The following is a 21,859-nucleotide window of genomic DNA, read 5'->3' as shown; positions in this document are numbered from 1 at the left end:
CTGAAGGTATCCAGCATTTTTCATAGTCTGGATGCACCCCTCATTTCCTAGAATTGTGTGCAAGCCAGATATTTCTTACATTTTTCTTCCTAATCTGCTAGTTTCTAAATTTCCTTAAAACCATTTGAATGGTACCTATCGCTATGCAGGAGATTCTTTAATATTCCATAATTGCCACCTGAGTTCTAACTCCCTCAGTAACAAGCAACATTATATTACTGATAGGCTCTTAAGGAGAAATCCATCAGCAACGTCTTGCTTTTTCTTTACCTCTAAGTATAATGGTATACCCATGTGCCCCCAGAAATATTTCACACATCATCTCCTTTTCTGTTACGTGAACTAAAGTTTATTCTATCTAAAAAGATACATGAATTGTCTTAAAGTTTATAAAAGCATTTTCATTATAAATATTGCTCTTTTCCGATTATCTTAAAGTAAGAGAACACCAAAAGAAAAGCATTTAAACAGGAAGGAAACCACAGTATTTTCACACCTGTTAAATAATCTAGCCCCTCCAGCAGTTTCTTTTCTCTGGAAAAATCTAAAGCAAAGTTTTCAAAGGCATCGTTAAAATTGATGTCTGGAATCAGAACTTGAGAAGATGCTGTTGCCATAGCGACCCTGGAAAAGAGAAAAGTACATCAATATACATCAAAATAGGTGTGCAACCTTTATCCAGTGTTTGATTTCTGGTTCAACAAGAAGAAAATAAAGGACTCGTAGGGCTTGATTCATTAAGTGAAAAATATCATATCTATGCTTTTCCAGTGGGAACCATTTACATTTTAATCATCAGGAACCAATTAAGGGTTATACCATATTTATTCACATATGTTCACCCCTCAAATGCACTCCCCCATCCTGTCTTAATTTTGAGAAGTAAATACAGGATTTTTCCTCCTCTGCATCATTTTCCATCTGGCAGGCAGCATCAAAACTAGACCTCTGAAGGCTTGGTAAGAGCAGTTTGAGAGATTTTTTTTTGCCTCCCCCTCTATTTTTTTATTTTTTATGCTAATCAATAAGCCAGCATGCTGGGGCTGAATTACAGCCTTCACTTAAATACTGTACATTATTTGATCTTTTATAACATTTATGTTTAATTTTATTATTATTTATTATTATTATATAATGCTATGCTGGCTTTAACTCCCCAGCTAGTTTGATGCATCTCAAGAGCAGGTATTTTGTACCTCTTATATCTTCCACAGTTCATAACAGAGTATTGGACACATAGCAAATCAATAATTGTTGAGTGAATAGTGGAATGATTAACAGCAACACAGCTTCTAACATTTATTGAGCATTTAGTAGGTAGAAGAGACCATGCATGTACTTTACATACATTGATTAATTTACTTCTTACTATAATCCTGTGTAGTAAATGTTATTTCCATTTTGTACATGAAAAGGACACATAGAAAGGTTAAGTAACTTGCCCAAGGTCACACAACCAGGAAAAGTCAGAAAAAAAGAAATATAACTTAATCCATGTTCGTCGGATTCTAAACTTTATACCCTGAACCAATTTAGACCATTTTTTTTAAATTAAGGTAAATTTTTATGTGCTTCAGCAATTCTTAACCATGACTACACATCATAATTATCTTGGGGGAGTTTTGACCAAAACATACATGTTGAGGCTCTGTGACAGACCTTCTGAATTGGAGCCAATGAAGATTCTTGAGCATGCAAATGACACAATGGAAAGAAACATGAACTTGGCAACAATACGCAGGTAGAATGAAGGGAAGAGGCACTGGATGTAAAAAGACCAGAGGGGAAACTTTTATGATGAATTAGTTGTAAGGGGTTGAGGAGTTAAACAAATATATATCCTCATGCACGTGTACCTTGCTATACTTCTGCCAACAATAGCTCTTGGTTGTTTGCGAAATAGATGTTTTAGGAATAAACTGCAGGCCAGCATAAACAAATGAAAGGCTAACCCAGTATAATCTTAAAGTCTCACTCTTTAGGCTATTCTTCCAGGGTTTGATGAGTAAGAAGAAAACAACCTCTTTAGGGCAAGAGTTAAGGTAGAAAATTGGCTCATGAAATTTATTCCTGACCTCCCCAATCTTCTTTCTTCCATCCATCCATCCATCCATCCATCCATCCATCCATGCAATACTTACTGAGCACAACTAATGTTCCAGGCACTGTGCTAGGCACTGGAGATACACAGCTGTGGTCCTTGCCTTCACAAAGTTCACAGTTCATAGAGGAGAAAGACATTAAATAGGCAATAGAAGTGCTGCTACAAAGGGAGTGTAACATACACAAGATCCACCTGACAAGGACTTGGGCACTAAGGGAACTCTCCCCAGAGGAAGTTTATGGTAAGCAATGACCTACATGATGAGTAGGAGTTAGGTAAGCAAAGACTACATGGATGTGTGTGTGTTCTCTCTTGCCCGAAGGCTGGAGAATTAGCAAAGTCACGCAGAGCCTTGTAGGTCATGTTACAAACTTTACACTTTACCCGGAGAGCAATGTGGGCCACTGAAGCCTTTTTAGGCAGAGTGATGCTCAAATTTATGTTTCAAGTAGAGTACTCTGGCTGCAGTAATGGACTGGAAGGGGTCAAAATTGGAGGCAGAGCAAATTTTAAGGTGATCAGAAAGGAAAGTAGTGACAAGAGTGTAGACAAATAAGACAGAAAATCAATTCATACAACATGAAAATAAGTAGCCAACAAATATATTTAAAAGCCCAACTACTTGAGGAATCAAATAAATGTAAGATAAAATGAGATAGCATTTAAGATTATAACTAATGACAATATAGGAGCTTTTTATGCCTATATTAGGTAATGCCTCCATATTTTACCAGGACTGAAATTGACAACAAATTTTGAAGATCAATTTAGCATTAAATACCCAAATAGTTTAAAATGCAAATATTCTCTGACACCACAGTTTTACTTCATAAAGTTTTTACTAAGGAAATAATTGAGGTATATGCAAAGATGCAACTGTTTAAGGGCATGCAATACACTATATGTAACCTAATTGTCTAACCATGGGGACTGAACTAAGTAATGTGTTACTACACATCAAAAGATGAAATACTATGAGGTCACTGAAAATCAGGTTATATGATACTATCCAATGACAAGGGGACACCTGGCTGCCTCAGTTGAGCGTCTGACTTCGGCTCAGGTCACGATCTCACAGTTTGTGAGTTTGAGCCTGGCATCAGGCTTCACGCTGATGGTGCAGAGCCTGCTTGGGATTCTCTCTCTCCCTCTCTCTCTGCCCTTTCCCTCACTTGCATGCTCTCTCTCAAAATAAATGAATAAATGAATAAATAAATAAATAAATCCAATGACAGGGACAAGTTCATGATATATTGTTAAGTTTCAAATGTAGGGTATAATGAAGTATATACAACATGACCTTATGTTTGTGAAATACATATTAAATATAAATATTGGGATACTATACTCCCAAATATTAACAGTGGCTGGAAGGGTGAGTAAAAATGGCATTGGGGTATATGTAAGTGTGTGTCTGTTTTGTTTCTATGTTTAATACTTTAAGCAAAACAACGTTACCTGTCTCTCAAGGCTCTGACCTCCATTAAGGACAATATAATAAGTGTCATTTGTAAGGGAGAAGGAATACTCTCCCAGCTAAAATTTGACTTTAACTGAAATCTTGGTCCTTAATATATTATAATTATTATTGGTGAGGAAGAATTTCAGACCCTATGAGAAACCATCGATGAAGATATTTAGGCTGGGCAGATAATTCTCAAGAGAGAAGAGAATGGCCTAAAACAAGAATCATAAAGAACAGTAGCATTAAAGGAATAGGTCAAAGGAGATCTGCTCACAAAGGCAAAAGAAACCGCATAGGTAGGGAGGAAACCAGGAGTGTTTATGGAAGCTAAGGGCAGAGAAATTTAAGTAAAAATCATCAGTAGGGACAAGTGCTACTGCGTGATTAAGTAAGATGAAACAGTATGGGAAGACAAAGGAATGTCTATTATATTTAGCAGCAAGGTATTCATTTGGTGACCTGGAAAAGAACACTTACAATAGTGTGGTAATGGCAGAAGATATTTCGGAGAATTGAAGGGTGAGCGAGGATGATTAAATACAGTGGTTTAAATTTATGTTCATCTCGGCTCTCATGAAATACCACTGAGATGACAGTCAAAGAATAAAATGTCATAAACCCATAAAAACAATGAGAATGGAAAAAGACATGCCAGCAAGTAAAAGACTGTCAATAAAACGTTGGGAAGCTAGAAAGGGATGGATGAGTGGTACCCAACAACAGACCAGAGAAAGCTGGGTCAGGAAGCCAACAGCAGCAAGCTGATGTTGTGCCACAGACAGTTGGAAGTTTGTATGAAGAGCAGCTAGACCCTGGATCCACTGAATCAGAGACTACTCCTTCCTTATCCTGGCAGGAAATGTGAGGTTTACTTTCCACTGTACTAAAAGCAGTCTTAAAACCCCTAGCAACCTTTCCCTGCTTGGCTCCTAGAATGATAGCAGCCAGGCTTAGTTAGACCCCTCCCTCATCTCCCACCAGAAGCAGGAGATTGGTGGATTCCTTCCAGGGAAAACTGACCCACTGAAGACAAAACACCTACAGACCTAACACTTGGGTCCCCTCAGTCAAAATCTGGCATGCCACCTTATTATTCTACAGTGAAATTCACCAAGCAACAGACTGTTCCCCTCCCCTCGGATCTTCTAGTCATCTTCTAGTGCTTAAATTCAAACAGGAAGGTAAAAGATTATCAGACATTTAGGGAAAGTCAGAAAGTGAAACAAACTAATAGAGAAAAGGCACTTGGAGGAAACCAAAACAATGCAGAATTTAGAAGAAGCTTTTTAAATGTTCACTCATATCTCCAGGAAGATAAACAAGAAGCTTGCAACACAAGCAAGGACAGAATGAAAAGAAAGAAAGAAAGAAAGAAAGAAAGAAAGAAAGAAAGAAAGAAAGAAAGAAAGAAAGAAAGAAAGAAAGAAAGAAAGAAAGAAAGAAAGAAAGAAAGAAAGAAAGAAAAGAAAAGAAGATGAAGAAAGAGCACTTATAAATGAAAATAGGAAGGCTGAAATTAAAATTTTATTTTTTTATGTTTATTTTTGGGAGAAAGAGAGACAGAGAGAGAAACAAAGCATGAGCAGGGGAGGGGCAGAGACAGAGACACAGAATCCAAACCAAGCTCCAGGCTCTGAGCTGTCTACACAGAGCCCGACGTGGGGCTCAAACAGCAACCTCAAGATCATGACCTGAGCCAAAGTCAGATGCTTAACCGACTGAGCCACCCAGGCGCCCCTGAAGTTAAAATTTTAATAGAAGAATTGGATGAAAAATTAAGGAAACATCTTAGATAATAGAACAAGAAGACAATGTTGTAAAAAATAGTAAAGAAAAGGGGCACCTGGGTGGCACAGTCGGTTAAGTGTCTGACTTTGGCTCAGGTCAAGATCTCACAGTTTATGCATTCAAGCCCCACATCAGGCTCTGTGCTGATAGCTTGGAGCCTGGAGCCTGCTTCAAATTCTGTGTCTCCCACTCTCTCTGCCCCTCCCCAACTTATGCATGTGCGCTCTCTCTCGCTCTCTCTCTCTCGCTCTCTCTCTAGCTCTCTCTCTCAAATAAATAAATTAACATTTTTTAAAAATAGAAAATATTTTAAAGCAGAAAATCTAGAGTGTCCAACACCTGACTAATTAGAGTCCCAGAAACAGAGAAGAGAGAAAATAAATGGGAGGAAATTATTAGTGAATAATATAAGAAAATCTCCCAGAATGAAAAGTCACTAGTCTTCAGATTGGAAAGAGTATTTCATGTCCAACAAAAGTGATGGATAAAAGACCAACACCAAGGCATATCCTGGAGAAATTTCAGAAAAACTGGGTTAAAGATAAGACCTTAAAAGCTTCATATTTTAAAATATAAATCATATTTAAAGGTCAGGAATCAAAATAGCAGTGAACTTCTCAACCCAACACTGGAAATTAGGATACAACAGAGCTATGGCTTCAAAATTATAAGGGAAACTTATTTCCAGCCTATAAAATGTGATAATAAATTTTAAATATTTTTGAAACAAAAAGGTCTCAAAAATTTACATCCCATGTACTCTTTCTTAGAAAACTATGGGAAAAAAATTGTTCCAACAATATTAAAAGGGTAAAATGGTACATGAAGGGGAAATCCAGAAGAGCTTAACGGAATCTCTAGTTAAGAACACTGAGGGGTGCCTGTGTGGCTCTGCCAGTTAAGTGTCCAACTTTGGCTTAGGTCATGATCTCATGGTTCACTGGTTCAAGCCCCGTGTTGGGCTCTCTGCTGACAGCTCAGAGCCTACAGCCTGCTTTGGATTCTGTGTGTCTCTCTGTCTCTCTCTTTCTCTGTCTCTCTCTCTTGAAAATAAATGTTAAAAAAATTTAAAAAAAAAGAACACAGAGAGTTCGGGAGACTAAGTGAGCTGGAGTTTACAGGGCAGAGTACCAGAGAGGAGAATGCTGCACAGAGAGAATTCTGGAGACCTTCTGAAGGTTCCCCTTTAAGTATTCAACTAAATACTAATTGACACATGCACATGAGGAAACTGCCCAAGGCCAAGGAAACAGCACCAAAAAAAAAAAAAAAAAAAAAAAAAAGATGAAAGGGAACAATCCTTGGTGCTTACAACAGGCCAGGAATGGTGTCTGTTCCCAATAGCCAGGCTGGAAAATCTCATGATGCATGGTGCACTCGCCAGAGTACTCAGAAACATCTTGCCTCACTAGTGTGGAAAAATTCCCCTTAGACTAAACACTGCTCTGATTCCAATGAACAAATCTTAAAAGCAAGACCCAAGGGATCAAGCTATTTTCAAGTGACTTAACTGTGTCCTAGAACAAAGCTTAAGAACATTTATAGAGGGGCGCCTGGGTGGCTTGGTCGGTAAAGCATCCAACTTCAGCTCAGGTCATGATCTCACAGTTCGTAGGTTTGAGCCCCGCATTGGGCTCTGTGCTGACAGTTCAGAGCCTGGAGCCTGCTTCAGATTCTGTGTCTCCCTGTCTCTGCCCCTCCCCTGCTCAGTCTCTGTCTCTGTCTCTCTCAAAAATAAACATTAAAAGATTTTTAAAAATTAAAAAAGAATATTTATAGAAGTATAATATATGGCACCTAATAAAATTCATAATGTCTGACATCCAGTCAAAAATTATCAGATATGAAAAGAAGGAAGAAAATACAACCCATAATGAGGAGACAAAGCAATCAATTGAAACTGACCTAGAACTGACACAGATGTTAGAACTAGATATTGTAACAGTTATGATAACTGTATTCCATGTTTTGTCCATGTTTTCATTTTAATGATTTTGATTTAATGATTTTGAGTACAGCTGACACAAAACATTACATTAGTCTGAGGTATACAACATAGTGATTTGACAAGTCTATACGTTATGCTGTGCTCACCACAAGTGTTGCTACCATCTGTCACCATTCAACCCTATTACAATATCTTTGACTTATATGCCCTATACTGTGCCTTTTCTTCTCATGACTCATTCATTCCATAACTGGAAGCCTGTATCTCCTATTCCCCCTCACTCATTTTGTCCATCTCCCACCCACTTTCCCTTGGCAACCATCAGTTTGTTCTCCATATTTATAGGTTTCATTCTGCTTTTTGTTTGTTTATTCATTTGTTTTGTTTTTTTTTAGATTCCATATATGAGTGAAATCACATGGTATTTGTCTTTCTCAGTCTGAATTATTTCACTTAGCATTAAACCCTCGAGGTCCATCCATGTTGTCACAAATGGCAAGATCTCATCCTTTCTATGGCTGTGTAATATTCCATCGTGTGTGTGTGTGTGTGTGTGTGTGTGTGTGTGTGTGTGTGTACCACATCTTCATTTGTTCATCTATCAATGGACAGTCATGTTGCTTCTATAGCTTGGCTATTGTAAATAATGCAATAAACATAGGGGTGCATATATCTTTTTGAATTAGTGTTGTTCCATATGTTCAAAAGCTAGAGGAAAGGCTAAATATGTTAAGTAGAGATATGGATGATAAACAAAGACCCAAACCGAACTTCTGTAGATGAAAACAATAATATCTGAGATGAAAAATACACTAGAGAGATAAATGGCAGATTAGGCATTACAGAAGAAAAGGTTAGTGAATTCCAAGACATATCATTAGAAATAAATGAAATACACAGAGGAAAAAAATGGCTAAAATATGAACAACACATCAGTGAGCTGATAACTACTTCAAGCAGCCTAATATACATGTAATTGGAATCTGCATAAGAGAAGAAGGCAGCATAAAAAAAATACTTGAAGAAATGATGGCTGAAAAATTTCCAGATTTGTAGAAGTCAATTGTTAATATCTAAATTTGAAGAAAATAGCAATATAATGATGCTATTTAGAAATGTAAAGGTAATGCCAACAGAAATACCTAATGGAAGGGCACCTAGGTGGCTCAGTTGGTTAAGCATCTGACTCTTGATTTTGGCTCATGTCTTGATCTCATGGTTCATGAGATAGAGCCCCACATCGAGCTCTGAGCTAGCAGCACCAAGGCTGCTTGGGATTCTCTTTCTCCCTCACTCTCTGCTCCTCCCCTGCTTGCTCTCTCTCTCTTTCTCTCAAAATAAATAAACTTTAAAAAAAAGAAATACCTAATAGAGTTGAAATTGCTTGGCTTTGTTGGAAAAGTGTAGACTTCCTGGGTTTGAATCCTGCCTCTATCCCTTACTAGCTGGGTGATTTTAGGCAAGTCATATAACCTCTCTGAGCCTCATTCTCTCACTTCTAAAATGGGCATAATAATAGTGTTTATCTCATGAGGTTTTTATAAGGATTAGATGAGTTAATACTTATAAGGCCTTAGAATAATGCCCAACACAAAGTAAATGTTCAATATTATTATTGGAGAGCAGAAATTGGGAGTGAGGAGAAGATTGTTATTTTTTTGCAATATGAATGTTAGTAATATTTGACTTTTTAACTATGTGCAAGTATTACTTGAATATAAATAACTTTTAAATTTTAAGAAGAGGGACGCCTGGATGGCTCAGTTGGTTAAGCGTCCAACTTTGGCTCAGGTCATGATCTCGCGGCTCGTGGGTTTGAGCCCCGCATTGGGCTCTGTGCTGACAGCTCGGAGCCTGGAGCCTGCTTCGGATTCTGTGTCTCCCTGTCTATCTTCCCCTTCCCTGATCACACTCTCTCTCTCTCCTAAAAATAAACATTAAAAAGTAAATAAGTACATAAATAAATGTTTAAGAAGCATAAATCAGAGGTGAGGAAATGGAAATACCTTCAAGAATTTTGCCATAAAGGGGGCACCTGGGTGGCTCAGTCGGTTGAGTGTCCAACCTTGGCTCAGGTCATGATCTCACAGTTTGTGAGTTTGAGCCCCACATCAGGCTCATTGATATCAATGCAGAGCCCACTTCATATCCTCTGTCCTTCCCTCTCTCTGCCTCTCCCTGTCTTGTGTACCTGATGTGTCTCTCTCTCTCTCTCTCTCTCTCTCTCTCTCTCTCTCTCTCCCACTCTCTCTCAAAAATAAACATTAAAAAAGGAGTTTGTCATGAGGGAAAGAAAGAGATAAGGCAATGGCTAGAGTAGGTAGGAGGTAGAGGAATGTTTTAGATAGGAGAGACATGAGTGGATTTTTAAAAGTCCATGTGAAGTCAACTAGAGAAAGGTAGAAATTGAAACTACGGTAAAAAGGAAGCATGTGGCACAAAGCACATGTCTTCTATTATAATCAAAAGGGAGGGGGAACTCATGGATATGGATGTAGGTATGCCCCCCAGCTTGGCTTGAGAAGCTGAGGAATTTGTCATTTCTTACCTACCACTCTCTCTATAAAAATAGGATGTAAAGTCATCTGCTGAGCATGAGCAGGAAGGTGGCAGGGTCGGAACTTTGAGTTGAACACAGAAAATTTGAAATGGCCATTATGGAGACAAAGCAGAAAAGAAAGCTGACCAAAGCAACACAGAAGGATTTCAGGTCAGTACCGAGGGCCCAGGGGAGATTAGAAGCCATAAATTTGCGATGCAGCAGTACCAACCTCTTTGATTATTGAGTTTTCTCCCCCAGGGTTCTGCAACTCAAACATAGGCACGGAAAAGGTGAGAAGAGCTGGGCTGCTTCATGGTTGGGGGTCTTACCAGGTTGGTGGGATAAAAAGACAGTGGGGCAAGGGAACTGGGTACACAGAAAAGAGAGTGAATAGCTGAAATGAGAAATCATAGACCCTAAATAGGCCAAAGAAAGAAGTGAAGACAATAGGTAGCTGGTAGATAGGAGTCAGGCCTTAGAGGTCCCAATGAAGTTGAAGAATGGATGTACTGGAAGAAAAACAAACAACCGTAAGTATAGAGGTTGTAGTTAGAAGGTGGGATGTTTTAGTTTATTCTGAGTGATGTTGAGGTTCAGCATGTGAGCCATGGAAGTAGGTGGATGAAGGGGAGCAGAGGTGAGGGTCACTGGAGGATGGGATGGCAAGGAGCCAGGATATTAGATGGCTAGAGTATTAGATGTGGTCAGCTGCCAATGTCAGCTGGCATTAGATGTGGATGCCGCCAATGGCACCCAGAACGATGGCAGAAGCAACAGAAAGGAATACTGTGAACCCAGAGCCAAAGTCTCCAGTAAATGAGAGAGAGAGATAGAAGGAAGTCAGATTTGCCTAATGAGCCCCTGCAGCCCCTCGAAGCCTTGGTGATTGTACTGAGCAATGTTTCACTTTCATCTTCAGATTCTTTGCAAATGGTGTATAGATGGCCTGCTAAGGATTCATGAGTTTTCTGAAATTGTATGTGAGATTCTGTGTGTATATATCTACTATGCATTTTTTTCCTCAGGTAGAGGGCTCATGACATTCATCACTCTGTCGAAGGAGCCATTGATTAAAATAAAAGCCTAAGAATTACTGCTCTAAAGGATCTGTGTGATGGATAACTAAATGAAAGCAATGAGAACCACACAAAGATTTAGGAAGAGCACACACCTATCTCTGTGGCCAAATATTTCTCTGGCCCTACGCTAACATGAACATAGAAATCTCTAGCACGGAGTGGGCCACGAAGAGCTAGGGCACAGCTAGGGGCCATGACTGGCTGGACACTAGAGGAACAGATGAGCTACACAGAGAAAAGGGTGCCAGAAATCCACAGGGCAATGAACCACTGAGGCTTCGTACCTATCTGGTGGTGGCTGCTACATACATACATGCCTGAACGGAATTAAGGGACTTCAAGCTGCCCCCTGTTCATAAGAGCAGGCACGTAAAAAGAGAAGGAACTCACCTCTCAGCGATATTTTTTGCAGACTGGAGAAACCGTGCCTGGTCATTTTCTTTCAGGATATGTTCAGCTTGGTTGATGAGGACTGTTGACCGTTCAAGACACTGGCGGCAATTAGCAACCTGCTGTGCCAACTTTCTCAGCTTCATTACCTTCAAGGAATGAGCCAAAGAAAAATGAGATTAAATATCCAGGGCTTAATTAAAAACTATAAAACAACACGAAGGAGATTTGCTGCGGTGATTCTAAAAATAAGGCTTATTGATGTCCCAAGGTCCCTGTACTTACCACTCACCTCCTCACCCTACCCTCTACGTCTGTCTTGCCAGCCCCTCCTCCCACCTCCAGCCCACTTACCCACATTGCATATACACCCAGTCATATACTGTAGATCATCGGCCTCCACCTTTTTATTGGTAACATTAATTTTTCTGATTATAAAAGCAATGCATGCTCACCATAGCATATTTTGAAAATAATAAAAGTATAAAAAGAAACCCCAGCACCCAGAGATCACCACTGTTTACATTTTATTGTCAATAGCTTTTCACATACGAGTTTAATAAAAAGTAACTCTTTGTTCTTTATGAGTATCTACATTTCTGTGTATATATTTCTCTATGTATCTGTATGCATACCTGTGTGTTCACAGGCCTGGGGTCACAGAAATTTCAACTCCTGTGTTAGCTGGACCTAACCATCAAGCATGGCACAAAGTACTGATTATCACTCCAGACTCTCATAACTCCTCACATTGTATACACAACATGAACTTATTATAATCACTACACTGACCGGCAGACCAATAAGCCTAAAACCATAGAGATGCACGGAGGCTCACACCTGACCTTGACCGTGCTTCTTCAATTCCCAAGCTAAAAACCTGAACGTCTTCTCTTTCCCCTTCATCTTTGTAGCTAATCAGTTAATGATTCTCATCATTTCCTTTCTAGTAGTGCCTGTTATGTTCTTCCTTTCCATTTGTGCTGGTGCTTCCCTGGTTTAGGTCTTCACCAACTCATACCAAAAACCATTCCATGGGGTGCCTGGGTGGCTAGTTGGTTAAGCATCTGACTGCAGCTCAGGTAATGATCTCACGGTCTATGAGTTCAAGCCCCATGTCAGGCTTTGCACTGACAGCTCAGAGCCAGGAGCCTGCTTCGGATTCTGTGTCTCCCTCTCTCTCTGCCCCTCTCCCACTCACTCTGTCTCAAAAATAAATAAGCATTAAGAAGTTAAAAAAGAAACACTCCATAAGCCTCTTAACTTGCTTCTCTGACTTCAGTATCATCCTGTTCTGATCTATTCTGCATACCTCTGCCATATTGATCAGTCTTCTCCCTTCCTAAGAAACTAAAATGGTTTCCCAATGCCTTTTAGATTAAGCCCAAAGTCCTTATATTAGCATGCCTGGTCCTCCCATAATTCTGACCCTCATTTCCACCATTACTTTTTTTCTTTTTTCTTTTCAGGTTGACTTATAACACATTCAGTAAAGCACCCACCTCTGAAGTGTAAAACTCAATGATTTTTTTTTGTATATACAAACACCCATGTAACCACCAACCTGGCCAAGATATAGAACATTTCCAACACCCCAGAACTGCCATCATTTTTACTGGATTCATCGCACGAGGTCAAACATTGCTTCTTCTTTGCCTCCCTCCCTACCACCTCCTTTCTTCTTATTTTTGTGATCCATGTTCACCCTGGAATCATCAGGAGGAAACTCTGACATTTGTAAAGTCAACTCTGCCTTGGCCTCACTGAAGCGGCTGTGCATTACCTTGGTCTCTTTGATTTTGACAGCAATCATTTGCTTCCTCTGCTGGATGATCTCTACCAACTCGTCACATTCTTCCATAAGTTTTGCCTCATGCATAGCAGTATTCACCTGCCAAGAAAGTCCAGAATATTACACAGTGATTGCTGCCTTTGTCCCCTGCTGCCTCTCAAAGGTTCGGATTGACAGCTAAGCATGCACAACTTCTTCCATACCTCCCTCATAAGATCCAGTCCTAGAAGAAGGGTAGAGATGATGATATTAATGATGCAAGGGCACTGAAGCACCACAGATAGGAAACTCTCCAGCCTCTGGTAGATCATGATGGTTAATGGAAGGCTGGGCAGAAGGACAGATGAGATGGGGGCATGTTATTCCCACTGTGCAACTCCCTTTACCCCAGCACCCTGTTCTCCTGCTGTTCTTTTGAAAAGACGATAAGGAGATTTAAGTATGTCAGGAAAAGAGGATCCCTCTCCACAGGCACAATAATATTGAGATAACATCGCAACAATTGATTTCTACCATCCTAAAACAATGGTTTCGATTTTCCTTGTTCCCTTCTAATTCTAAAATGTATGAACGAGGGGTGCCTGGGTGGCTCAGTTGGTTAAGTGTCCAGCTTTGGTTCAGGTCACGATCTCACAGTTCGTGGGTTCGAGCCCTGCATCAAGCTCTGTGCTGACAACTCAGAGCCAGGAGCATGCTTCAGGTTCTGTGTCTCCCTCTCTCTCTGCCCCTCCTCTGCTCTTGCTCTGTCTCTCCTTCAAAAATAAATAAACATTAAAAAGAAAAAAATTTAAAACATATGACTGTGCAGCTATAACTTCACATCAGAGAAATGCATGTGTAGCTATATTTTCACACCGTTGCCATCATGTGTTAGTAGATACCTCTCACCTTAGGCTGTCCAGTATCTGAATACCTCTTCTATTTTGGAATACTGGCTACATCAAAATATCTCCACTGCAAAGTCAGAGTGGGGTTGTAAAAAAGAAAAGCCACCGTTTTTCATTGTCTTTCTGTATCCTGATTTCTCCTTTCTCCCATCTCTACTACTATTGACATTAGATGATAGGAAGTGCCCAGCAGGGCTGAACTGAGAGCGGGCATCTCTGGGTTGCCCAAGTGGAAAAGCAAAGGAAGGGGAACGGACTTATGTCATTTAAGCACCTAATGTTCCAATGCTTTATAGATGCATTATTTCGTGTAATTATCATAAGCACTTTATAATATAGGAGCCACCTTTATTCCCATTCCACAGATGGAGAAACTGAAGCTTGGGCAACGTGAGTAACTTGCTAGTCATTGGTAACACCAGAATTCAGACCGAGTTCTGTCAAGTGAAACCCCTGGCCTGGCTGGCTGGGTGGACAAGGCTCAGTTCCATGTGAGCAGCACACAGAGCAGTCACACAGGGAAACACAATCATTCCAAGAGTCTACTCAAGGATCCTTTACCTACTCCAAACCTGGCAAAATGCCTGTCGCTGGACCCTGCTGCCTCCTCTCTTGCCCTCAAAGGTCCCCACTGGCCAATTTTTGGTTGCTTACTTAACTGAAATAAAATACGCTGGTGGTATTTCAACCTTATTTCATTTTATTTCCACTTTCCAGAGGGAATGCCATAATGAGAGCTTCCATGTATTGGGAATAAACAGTCCCACTCCGGCCACTGTAATTTTTTTTTCTCAGACTCCTCACCCCTTCCCTAAATTGGATCTACATTTCCAAGGCAGATATGTCACCCTTGCAAGAAACTCCCACTCATGTGAGAACAGGAGATTCATCTAGTGCACCCTGGATCCGTGCTTAGAGTATCTGTCAACTTTAGTTCCCATTTATAATTTCCTTTTGAACCTGCTGATGATGTAGGACACAATGGTGTAGTGCCTTGTTTCTTTATAATTTAGCCCTTGGGCCAACATAACACTCAATATATGCTAGGCACTACCTCAATCAGTTTACATACACTTGCTCTCTCAATCATCAAAACAATCCTCTGAGGCAGGTACCAGCAGCCACATTTCATAGATGGGAAAACTGAGAACAGAGATACTCAGTGACTCACTCCAGGCCACACACCTAGTAAGTGGCAGAGATGGGATTTGGACCCAGGCAGTCTGACACTATAGTCCATATCTTTCAAACCATCACACTAGACTGTCTCCCCAGGCTAATGTAAGAAAATTCCTGTCCATTTTCTGACAACCATCACCTCTTTTGCTCCATCCATCTTTTAAAAAAAAATTATTTTAACGTTTATTTGTTTTTGAGAGAGAGAGAGAGAGAGCGCGCGCAGGGGAAGGGCAGAGAGAGAGGGAGACATAGAATCTGAAGCAGGCTCCAGGCCCTGAGCTGTCCGCACAGAGCCTGATGAGGGACTCGAACCCACAAGCCACGAGATCATGACCTGTGCCGAAGTCGGACGCTTAACCAACTGAGCCACGCAGGTGCTCCCATCTTTATTCTGTTATCCCATTCTCTTTAGTCACTCCAGATCACTTGTTGTTCCCCTATGTGCCACACACCCTGTGCCTTTCCTCGAGACTTCATTCACTTGGAAATTCATTTCCCTACTGGTTTATTGAACAAACATCCACTGATATTTCCAGGCCTTGCTCCAAAATCATCACTTCTGTAACTTTTTCTCATCTGCTTGGACCAAATGCATCCCCTATTTATACTACCATAGCACTGTATATATAATTCAATTATACCATTTACTACCTTATACTGTAGGAATTTGTTAGTCTGTCGTCCCCACTCAAACATAAGTTCTGGAGGCCAGGGATAGTGTCTTATCTGACTGCATCTCTAACATAGTGACTGGCATACAGTAGATGTCCAGTAAATATTTGTTGTATTGAATCAAATGGGGGTAGGGAGTAGCTCACTGCTTGCTAGACATGTCTACTTGGTTACTTAAGTTACCCTAAATTCAGAATATCTAAAAACAAACTCATCATCTTCCCTCTACATCTGGCTTCCACCTCTGATTTATTTTCTTTCTTTCTTTCTTTCTTTCTTTCTTTCTTTCTTTCTTTCTTTCTTTCTTTTTCTTTCTTTCATTTTTGCTAATGCTATTATCATTACTGGAGTTACTCAGGTTGGCTTACTTCTGACTTCTACTTCTCTCTCAGCCCCCACATAAATTCACAGCAGTACCAAAGTCCTACTCTTTCTTTTCTTTTCAAACTCACTGAATTTATTCTGGCAATACAATGAGGCTCTGAGCCAAGGAATCAATAAGCTGAAGCCCTTATCACCCTTTTGGACTGTTACTGTAAAAGCTTTATTAATTCATTCCCCACCTTCAGGATCTTTCCTTTGCCACCCACCCTCATAACCCATCCTATACATACCCTGAAATCAGGAAAAATCATCACCATCTTCATCATCAAACATGTATGAAGCATCTTTTGTGTGTAATACATTACATTCAGGCCCTGCATTCAATAAACTTGCAATATTTAAAGTTTTCTTTTTTTCTGAGAGAGAGAGTGCAAGTGGGGAAGGGCCAGAGAGAGAGGGAGACAGAGGATATGAAGTGGGCTGTGCACTGACAGGATGACAGCAGCAAGCCCGATGCAGGGCTTGAACTCACAAACTGTGAGATTAAGGCCATGAGCCGAAATTGGACATTCAACCGATTGAGCCACCCAGGTGGCCCAATAAATTTGCAATCTGAACAGGGAAAAGCCACATGCATATAAAACAAACAAGTGAAGGTAGCATACCAATGAGTGATGTAGAATATAATCTACAGAAATTGAAGGAAAAGACTGCTCTCAGGGGGAAGTGTAGAAAAGATGCCTGAATGCAGTGGGACTTGAGACTTAAAGATGGATAGGACTTAGATTTTAAAGGTAAAAAGGAGAGAAATCTTGAGCCAAGATAACAAAATTGAACCTTATTCATTAGACAACATGGTATCTTTGAAAAATATTTTTTGGGGGAGGAGGGTAGGATGGTGAGAGAATGACTTTTTAAAATACGTATATTTTGGGGGGAGTGCCTGGGTGGCTCAGTGGGTTAAGTGTCTGACTCTTGATTTCAGCTCAGGTCATGATCTCCTGGTTCATGGGATTGAGCCCTGCATCAGGCACTGTGTTGACAGTGCAGAGCCTGCTTGGGATTCTCTCTCCCTCTCTCTTTGCCCCTCTCCTGCATGCATGTACACAAACTCTCTCCCTCTCTCCCTCTCAAAATAAACTTAAAAAAATAAAAATAAAAAAATACACATTTTTAAATTGAAGTATAGTGGGCACACAATGTTACATTAGTTTCAGGTGTACAACACAGTGATTCAACATCTCTATATGTCATGCTGTGCTCACCATAAGTGTCGCTACTGTCCATCACCATTCAACACTATTACGATATCATTGACTATATTCCCTATGCTGTACCTTTCATCCTCTGTGACTTATCCATTCCATAACTGGAAGCCTGTACCCCCCCCCAGCACTCCCTTTCACCCATTTTGTCTATACCCCCCATCCCCTCCTCTGGCAACCATCAAGTTAACTTTTTCTTAAAAAAGATGACCTGGGATTGATTTGATTGGGGGTAATGGTAAGCTGGGGGAGCAATTTAGGAAATGATTTTGATGTGAACAGGGTCTAGCCAAAGAGGGTAACAGGAATCAAAAGGAAAGGTCAAATATGAGAAGCACTCCCTCGCTTGCAAAAGTTCAATTAGACAGCAAGTTCCTTGAGGAAAGTTTTTATGTCACTTTGTTTCTCCTGCTGTAACAGGCACAATGCCTTACACACAACATTTACTGATTGACTTAGTAAAATGAAAAATCAGAATAAGAATGACAAACATTAGAAAATGTACTATGGTAAACACATTTTGTACAGAAAATGTAGATTGAAGTGAGGGAGCTAGGGTGCGGTTTGGACAGTTGCAGTGGGCAAAATAAAACAGCTAGGCACAGGTAGCAGAAATTTGGCTGAAGAGGCAAAATCCCAAACGAAAGGTAAAGCAGTGACATTAAAATTTTTCCATGTCAAGAAGCAGCCCAAAAGAGCAGGTTCCTTGAATGTTTTCCGAACAGGAAATACTCCAGGGTAAAACTGTCTTCATGATGTGAATAAAACATCTCAAATTGCTTGGAAGGTACTTGAAAGCCCTGGTATTTTCCCTGTCTGCAGTTTTCCTTGAAAATGCACTGACATATTTACTTGTTTATTAACCCTTAGTTGAAAACAACCAGCCTTATCTTAATAAGCACTTTGGTTGGTTGGTGGACTGGCAGGCTGGTCTGTTGGTGGGAGATTCCACATCTTTATTTGGCCTTTGCTCTTTGGTTTGGGTTAGTGGGTTTGACAGGCTTTTCATCTGTGGAAAAATCTATCCTCCCTGAAAACACCATTAGAGTAATCTTGGAAACCTGCTTGTATAAATCTCTCCACCCCCCAAAAAGGGCAATTTTTGCAGGGGCATGGAGGAATTTCTGATGTTTAAGACCGACTCTCAGCAGGAGTCTTCTAAGGCCCAAGCCCTAGGGAACACAGGCCTCCCTATTAGGTCACCAGGTCTGCTTCCTGCTCTGTGCTCTTTTCTTTCTTCCAAAAGGCAGCAAGAATTTGACTTGCACGTTTTTATCAAACTGCCCATCTACTGTTTCCCAAAGCTCCTTCCTACCTCCCAGCCCACAGATTAAACCCACAGTCAGACCTAGTCTTCCCCAATCTCCACCCTTCCCTGACACAAACACACATGTCCCATTAGAAGGACTATAATGCTGGTCACTACAAGGAAATAAATATGTGGGAGTTCACAAAAGCCACACGTTGCAAAGCCTTAAAAGAGGGCACAAAAAGTTATTTTGGCAATTGTTTCTATTCTGTATTGAAATGTAAATGATGTAAATGGACTAGACTTTTTTACCCTGAGTTTTTTTCAGCGAGCTTATTTGATAGTTTTCTTGGGCCATCTCCCACACGCTTGTTCTATAGGTCTTTTATTCTTGGGTTCAAAGTGCATCAGCCTTCCCTCCACCCATCCCCATGAGAAACTTCCTCACTCACACACTCTCCTCAGCTCAGTCACATCCATCAGTCATGTGGACCACTGCACAAGAGTTCAGAAGGAGCTGGGATTTCCTGTTCAGGTGGAACAGCATGTATGAAGTAGTGGATGAGCCCTATACCCAGATTCAGGTGAAATTCATTTATGTGGTAATAGCACACTGGGTTGGCATCTTCATCTCAGGTCCTCCACTCTACAGTCAATGCCATCCTAGTTCATTCCCTGAAATCTTCTGCCCAAATAGATCTCCCCACAAGAAGATTTTGAAATGCCAGCAATAAGATCGTTGGGGGAAGTTTTTATCAGCAAACATTTATTGAGGGTCCACACTGTGTACAAGACACTATGTGGGTTCCCGTGTGGGACAGAATGATGCAAAAGACTTCAGCTTCTGCCTTCAAGGTACTTACAGTCTAGTGGAGAAGATGAGTGTGAATCAAACTAATTACAATTCAAGGAAGAGCAGAACAAGCAATATAGCAGAATACAAACAAAGCTCTTCAAGGGCACAGAGAAGAGAAAACGAAGTTTGCCTGTGGCAAAGGACAATCAGGGGATTAGAGAAGGTTTCATGTAGCTGAGCTGGTCCTGAAGGATGAGCAAGACTTGGGCGCACAGAAATGAGGTTTAAAGAGAGAATTCTAGGCCAAGAGAAGGATATGAATAGCATGAACAAAAGCACAGGCGGGAACGTAGAGGATGTTTGGATAAAGCAGATCAGCCTGACAGGTGCAAGGGAGGGAAATAAGGCTAGAAACGGAGGTTGCAGATATATTATGGAGAGTTGCGCTGTCATTCTGAGCCTTCAGGTGTACCTGGATAAAATTTCAGGATCTTAAGACTGTAGCAACATCTTAACCATCGTTAGCTAACACATTAATTGAGAACAAGGTGGAGAGGAAAGGCAGGCACAGTACTCAAGGAAGTGGGAAGGCACAGCAAATTTCTCACTCCCCATTATCGCCCAGGGCAGCTCAGGTGACCTCCAACCCCACCTTCTCAGACTCCACAACATCAGAGAAAAGTGGCTGAGGCAGGCTGCCTTCAGTCTGCAAAGTCACGTTCTGTGCAAAGGAAATGAGAAGGAAGAGTGAGAGGTACATTGGCCGTCTGATGGATTATCAAGGAGTTGTTATGAACAGCTTTGTCACCTTACTGTGCTGCAAAGAATTCATTACTCTCTTAAAATGATGCATTCAAGAAAATGCAATGTTCTCTGTTTCTAGGAGTTCAGCTTTATTAGATTCCCTGATTATAGTTAACAAGACTGTATTGTATGCTTGAAAACTGCTAAGAGAATAGATCCTTAATGCTCTCACCACACAGACTAAAAGACAACTATGAGAGGTGGTGAATGTGTTAACTAACTTTATTGTGGTAATCATTTTGTAATCTACATGTATATCAAATCATCACATCATACATCTTAAATTTTCGTAACATTATATGTCAATTACATCTCAATAAACATGGGAAAAAATAAGAGGCCACAATGTTTATGAAGCAGATATGGCACCTACGATGGCAGCATCTAAGCTAAGGTGCCTTTTAAAATTGATTTATTTACTTTTGAGAGAGACAGAGACAGCGTAAGTGGGAATGGGACAGAGACAGAGGGAGAGAGAGAGAGAGAGAGAGAGAGAGAGAGAGAGAGAGAGAGAGAATCCCAAGCAGGCTCCACACTGCCAGCTCAGAGTCAGCCATAGGGCTTTAACTCATGAAACTGAGATCATGACCTGCACCAAAACCAAGAGTTGGACGCTTAACAGACTGAGCTACCCAGGCACCCTAAGCTATTAATCCAGATCACACTAGGTCAATATCACACACACTCACACACGCGCATGCGCACACACACACACACACACACACACACACACACACACACACAACCACCGCCACCACCACCCCAGAGCCCTTGTATCAGGAAGGTTCAAAAGTATAAAAGGAAGAAGACAAGACCATATTTTCTTGTTTTCTAAAGCAAAACAACACAATATTTCAAAGATGGTCCTGACAGCTTTACATAAAAATAGGAAAAATGAAATAGGTCTGTTTTTCAAATGGATTTTATCTGTTTCTTTAGGTTTGGGGGGAGGGTGATCACTTAAAGTTCTGGTGGATATGCAAAATTATTAATAGGATTTTTAGTCCCCTGTGCTGGAGTAGCTACAGCTTAGGAGGAAAAAAAATTACTGAGGCAGAGTTAAGCAACCTTCTGCCTCAGTGCCCAAGTTAATTTTTTTGGCAGAGGAGTGGGTGAGGGGTTTATAGCGGTAAAGGTGGGTGGGGGGGGTGGGACTATTGAAGTTACAAACGGAGTGTACATTGGGGGAAGGTGGCAGCCAGGCCATTTCCAGAAGTGTAAGAATCCTAATATGTTGCACTCAGGGATCCATGCTATGGGAGGCCTCTTGACAGACAGACAGTGACTGGCAGACACATTTCCTGCAATGCAACAGGCACTGTTCAAATTGCTTCGTATATTTTAACTCATTTATGTATCCTATTAACCCTCTGAACTTGGCATTATTATCATTGCCATTCTACAGAAGAAAGTGCGAAACGTAGAGGTTATGTGACTTGCCCAAGATCATACAACTAGCACACGGCAGAGCCAGGATTTACACCCAGGCAGTCTGGCTCTTGTCCACGATCTAACCATTGTGTGTGTGTGTGTGTGTGTGTGTGTCCATATGTGTGTGTGAGAGAGAGAGAGAGG

General features: G+C 40.7%; 1 protein-coding gene across 8 annotated transcripts in view; it reads right to left on the bottom strand.

Moving 5' to 3' along the window:
* MID2 (midline 2) overlaps window positions 1–21,859 on the bottom strand; it is a 128,935-nt gene that overhangs the window by 11,402 nt on the left and 95,674 nt on the right. For all 8 annotated transcript variants that reach the window (XM_027054971.2, XM_027054973.2, XM_015081644.3 and 5 more), the window contains exons 4-6: window positions 13,100–13,207; window positions 11,317–11,465; window positions 497–624 (exon numbers count right to left, since the gene is read on the bottom strand). In XM_027054971.2, coding sequence (XP_026910772.2) covers window positions 497–624; window positions 11,317–11,465; window positions 13,100–13,207 — 385 coding nt within the window. The remainder of the gene's footprint in view (window positions 1–496; window positions 625–11,316; window positions 11,466–13,099; window positions 13,208–21,859) is intronic.

The sequence above is a fragment of the Acinonyx jubatus genome, chromosome X, assembly GCF_027475565.1.
Source record: "Acinonyx jubatus isolate Ajub_Pintada_27869175 chromosome X, VMU_Ajub_asm_v1.0, whole genome shotgun sequence".
NCBI classification, from domain to species: domain Eukaryota; kingdom Metazoa; phylum Chordata; class Mammalia; order Carnivora; family Felidae; genus Acinonyx; species Acinonyx jubatus.
The sequence above is the reverse complement of the archived record's forward strand: the minus strand, read 5'-3'. Positions and strand labels throughout refer to the sequence as shown.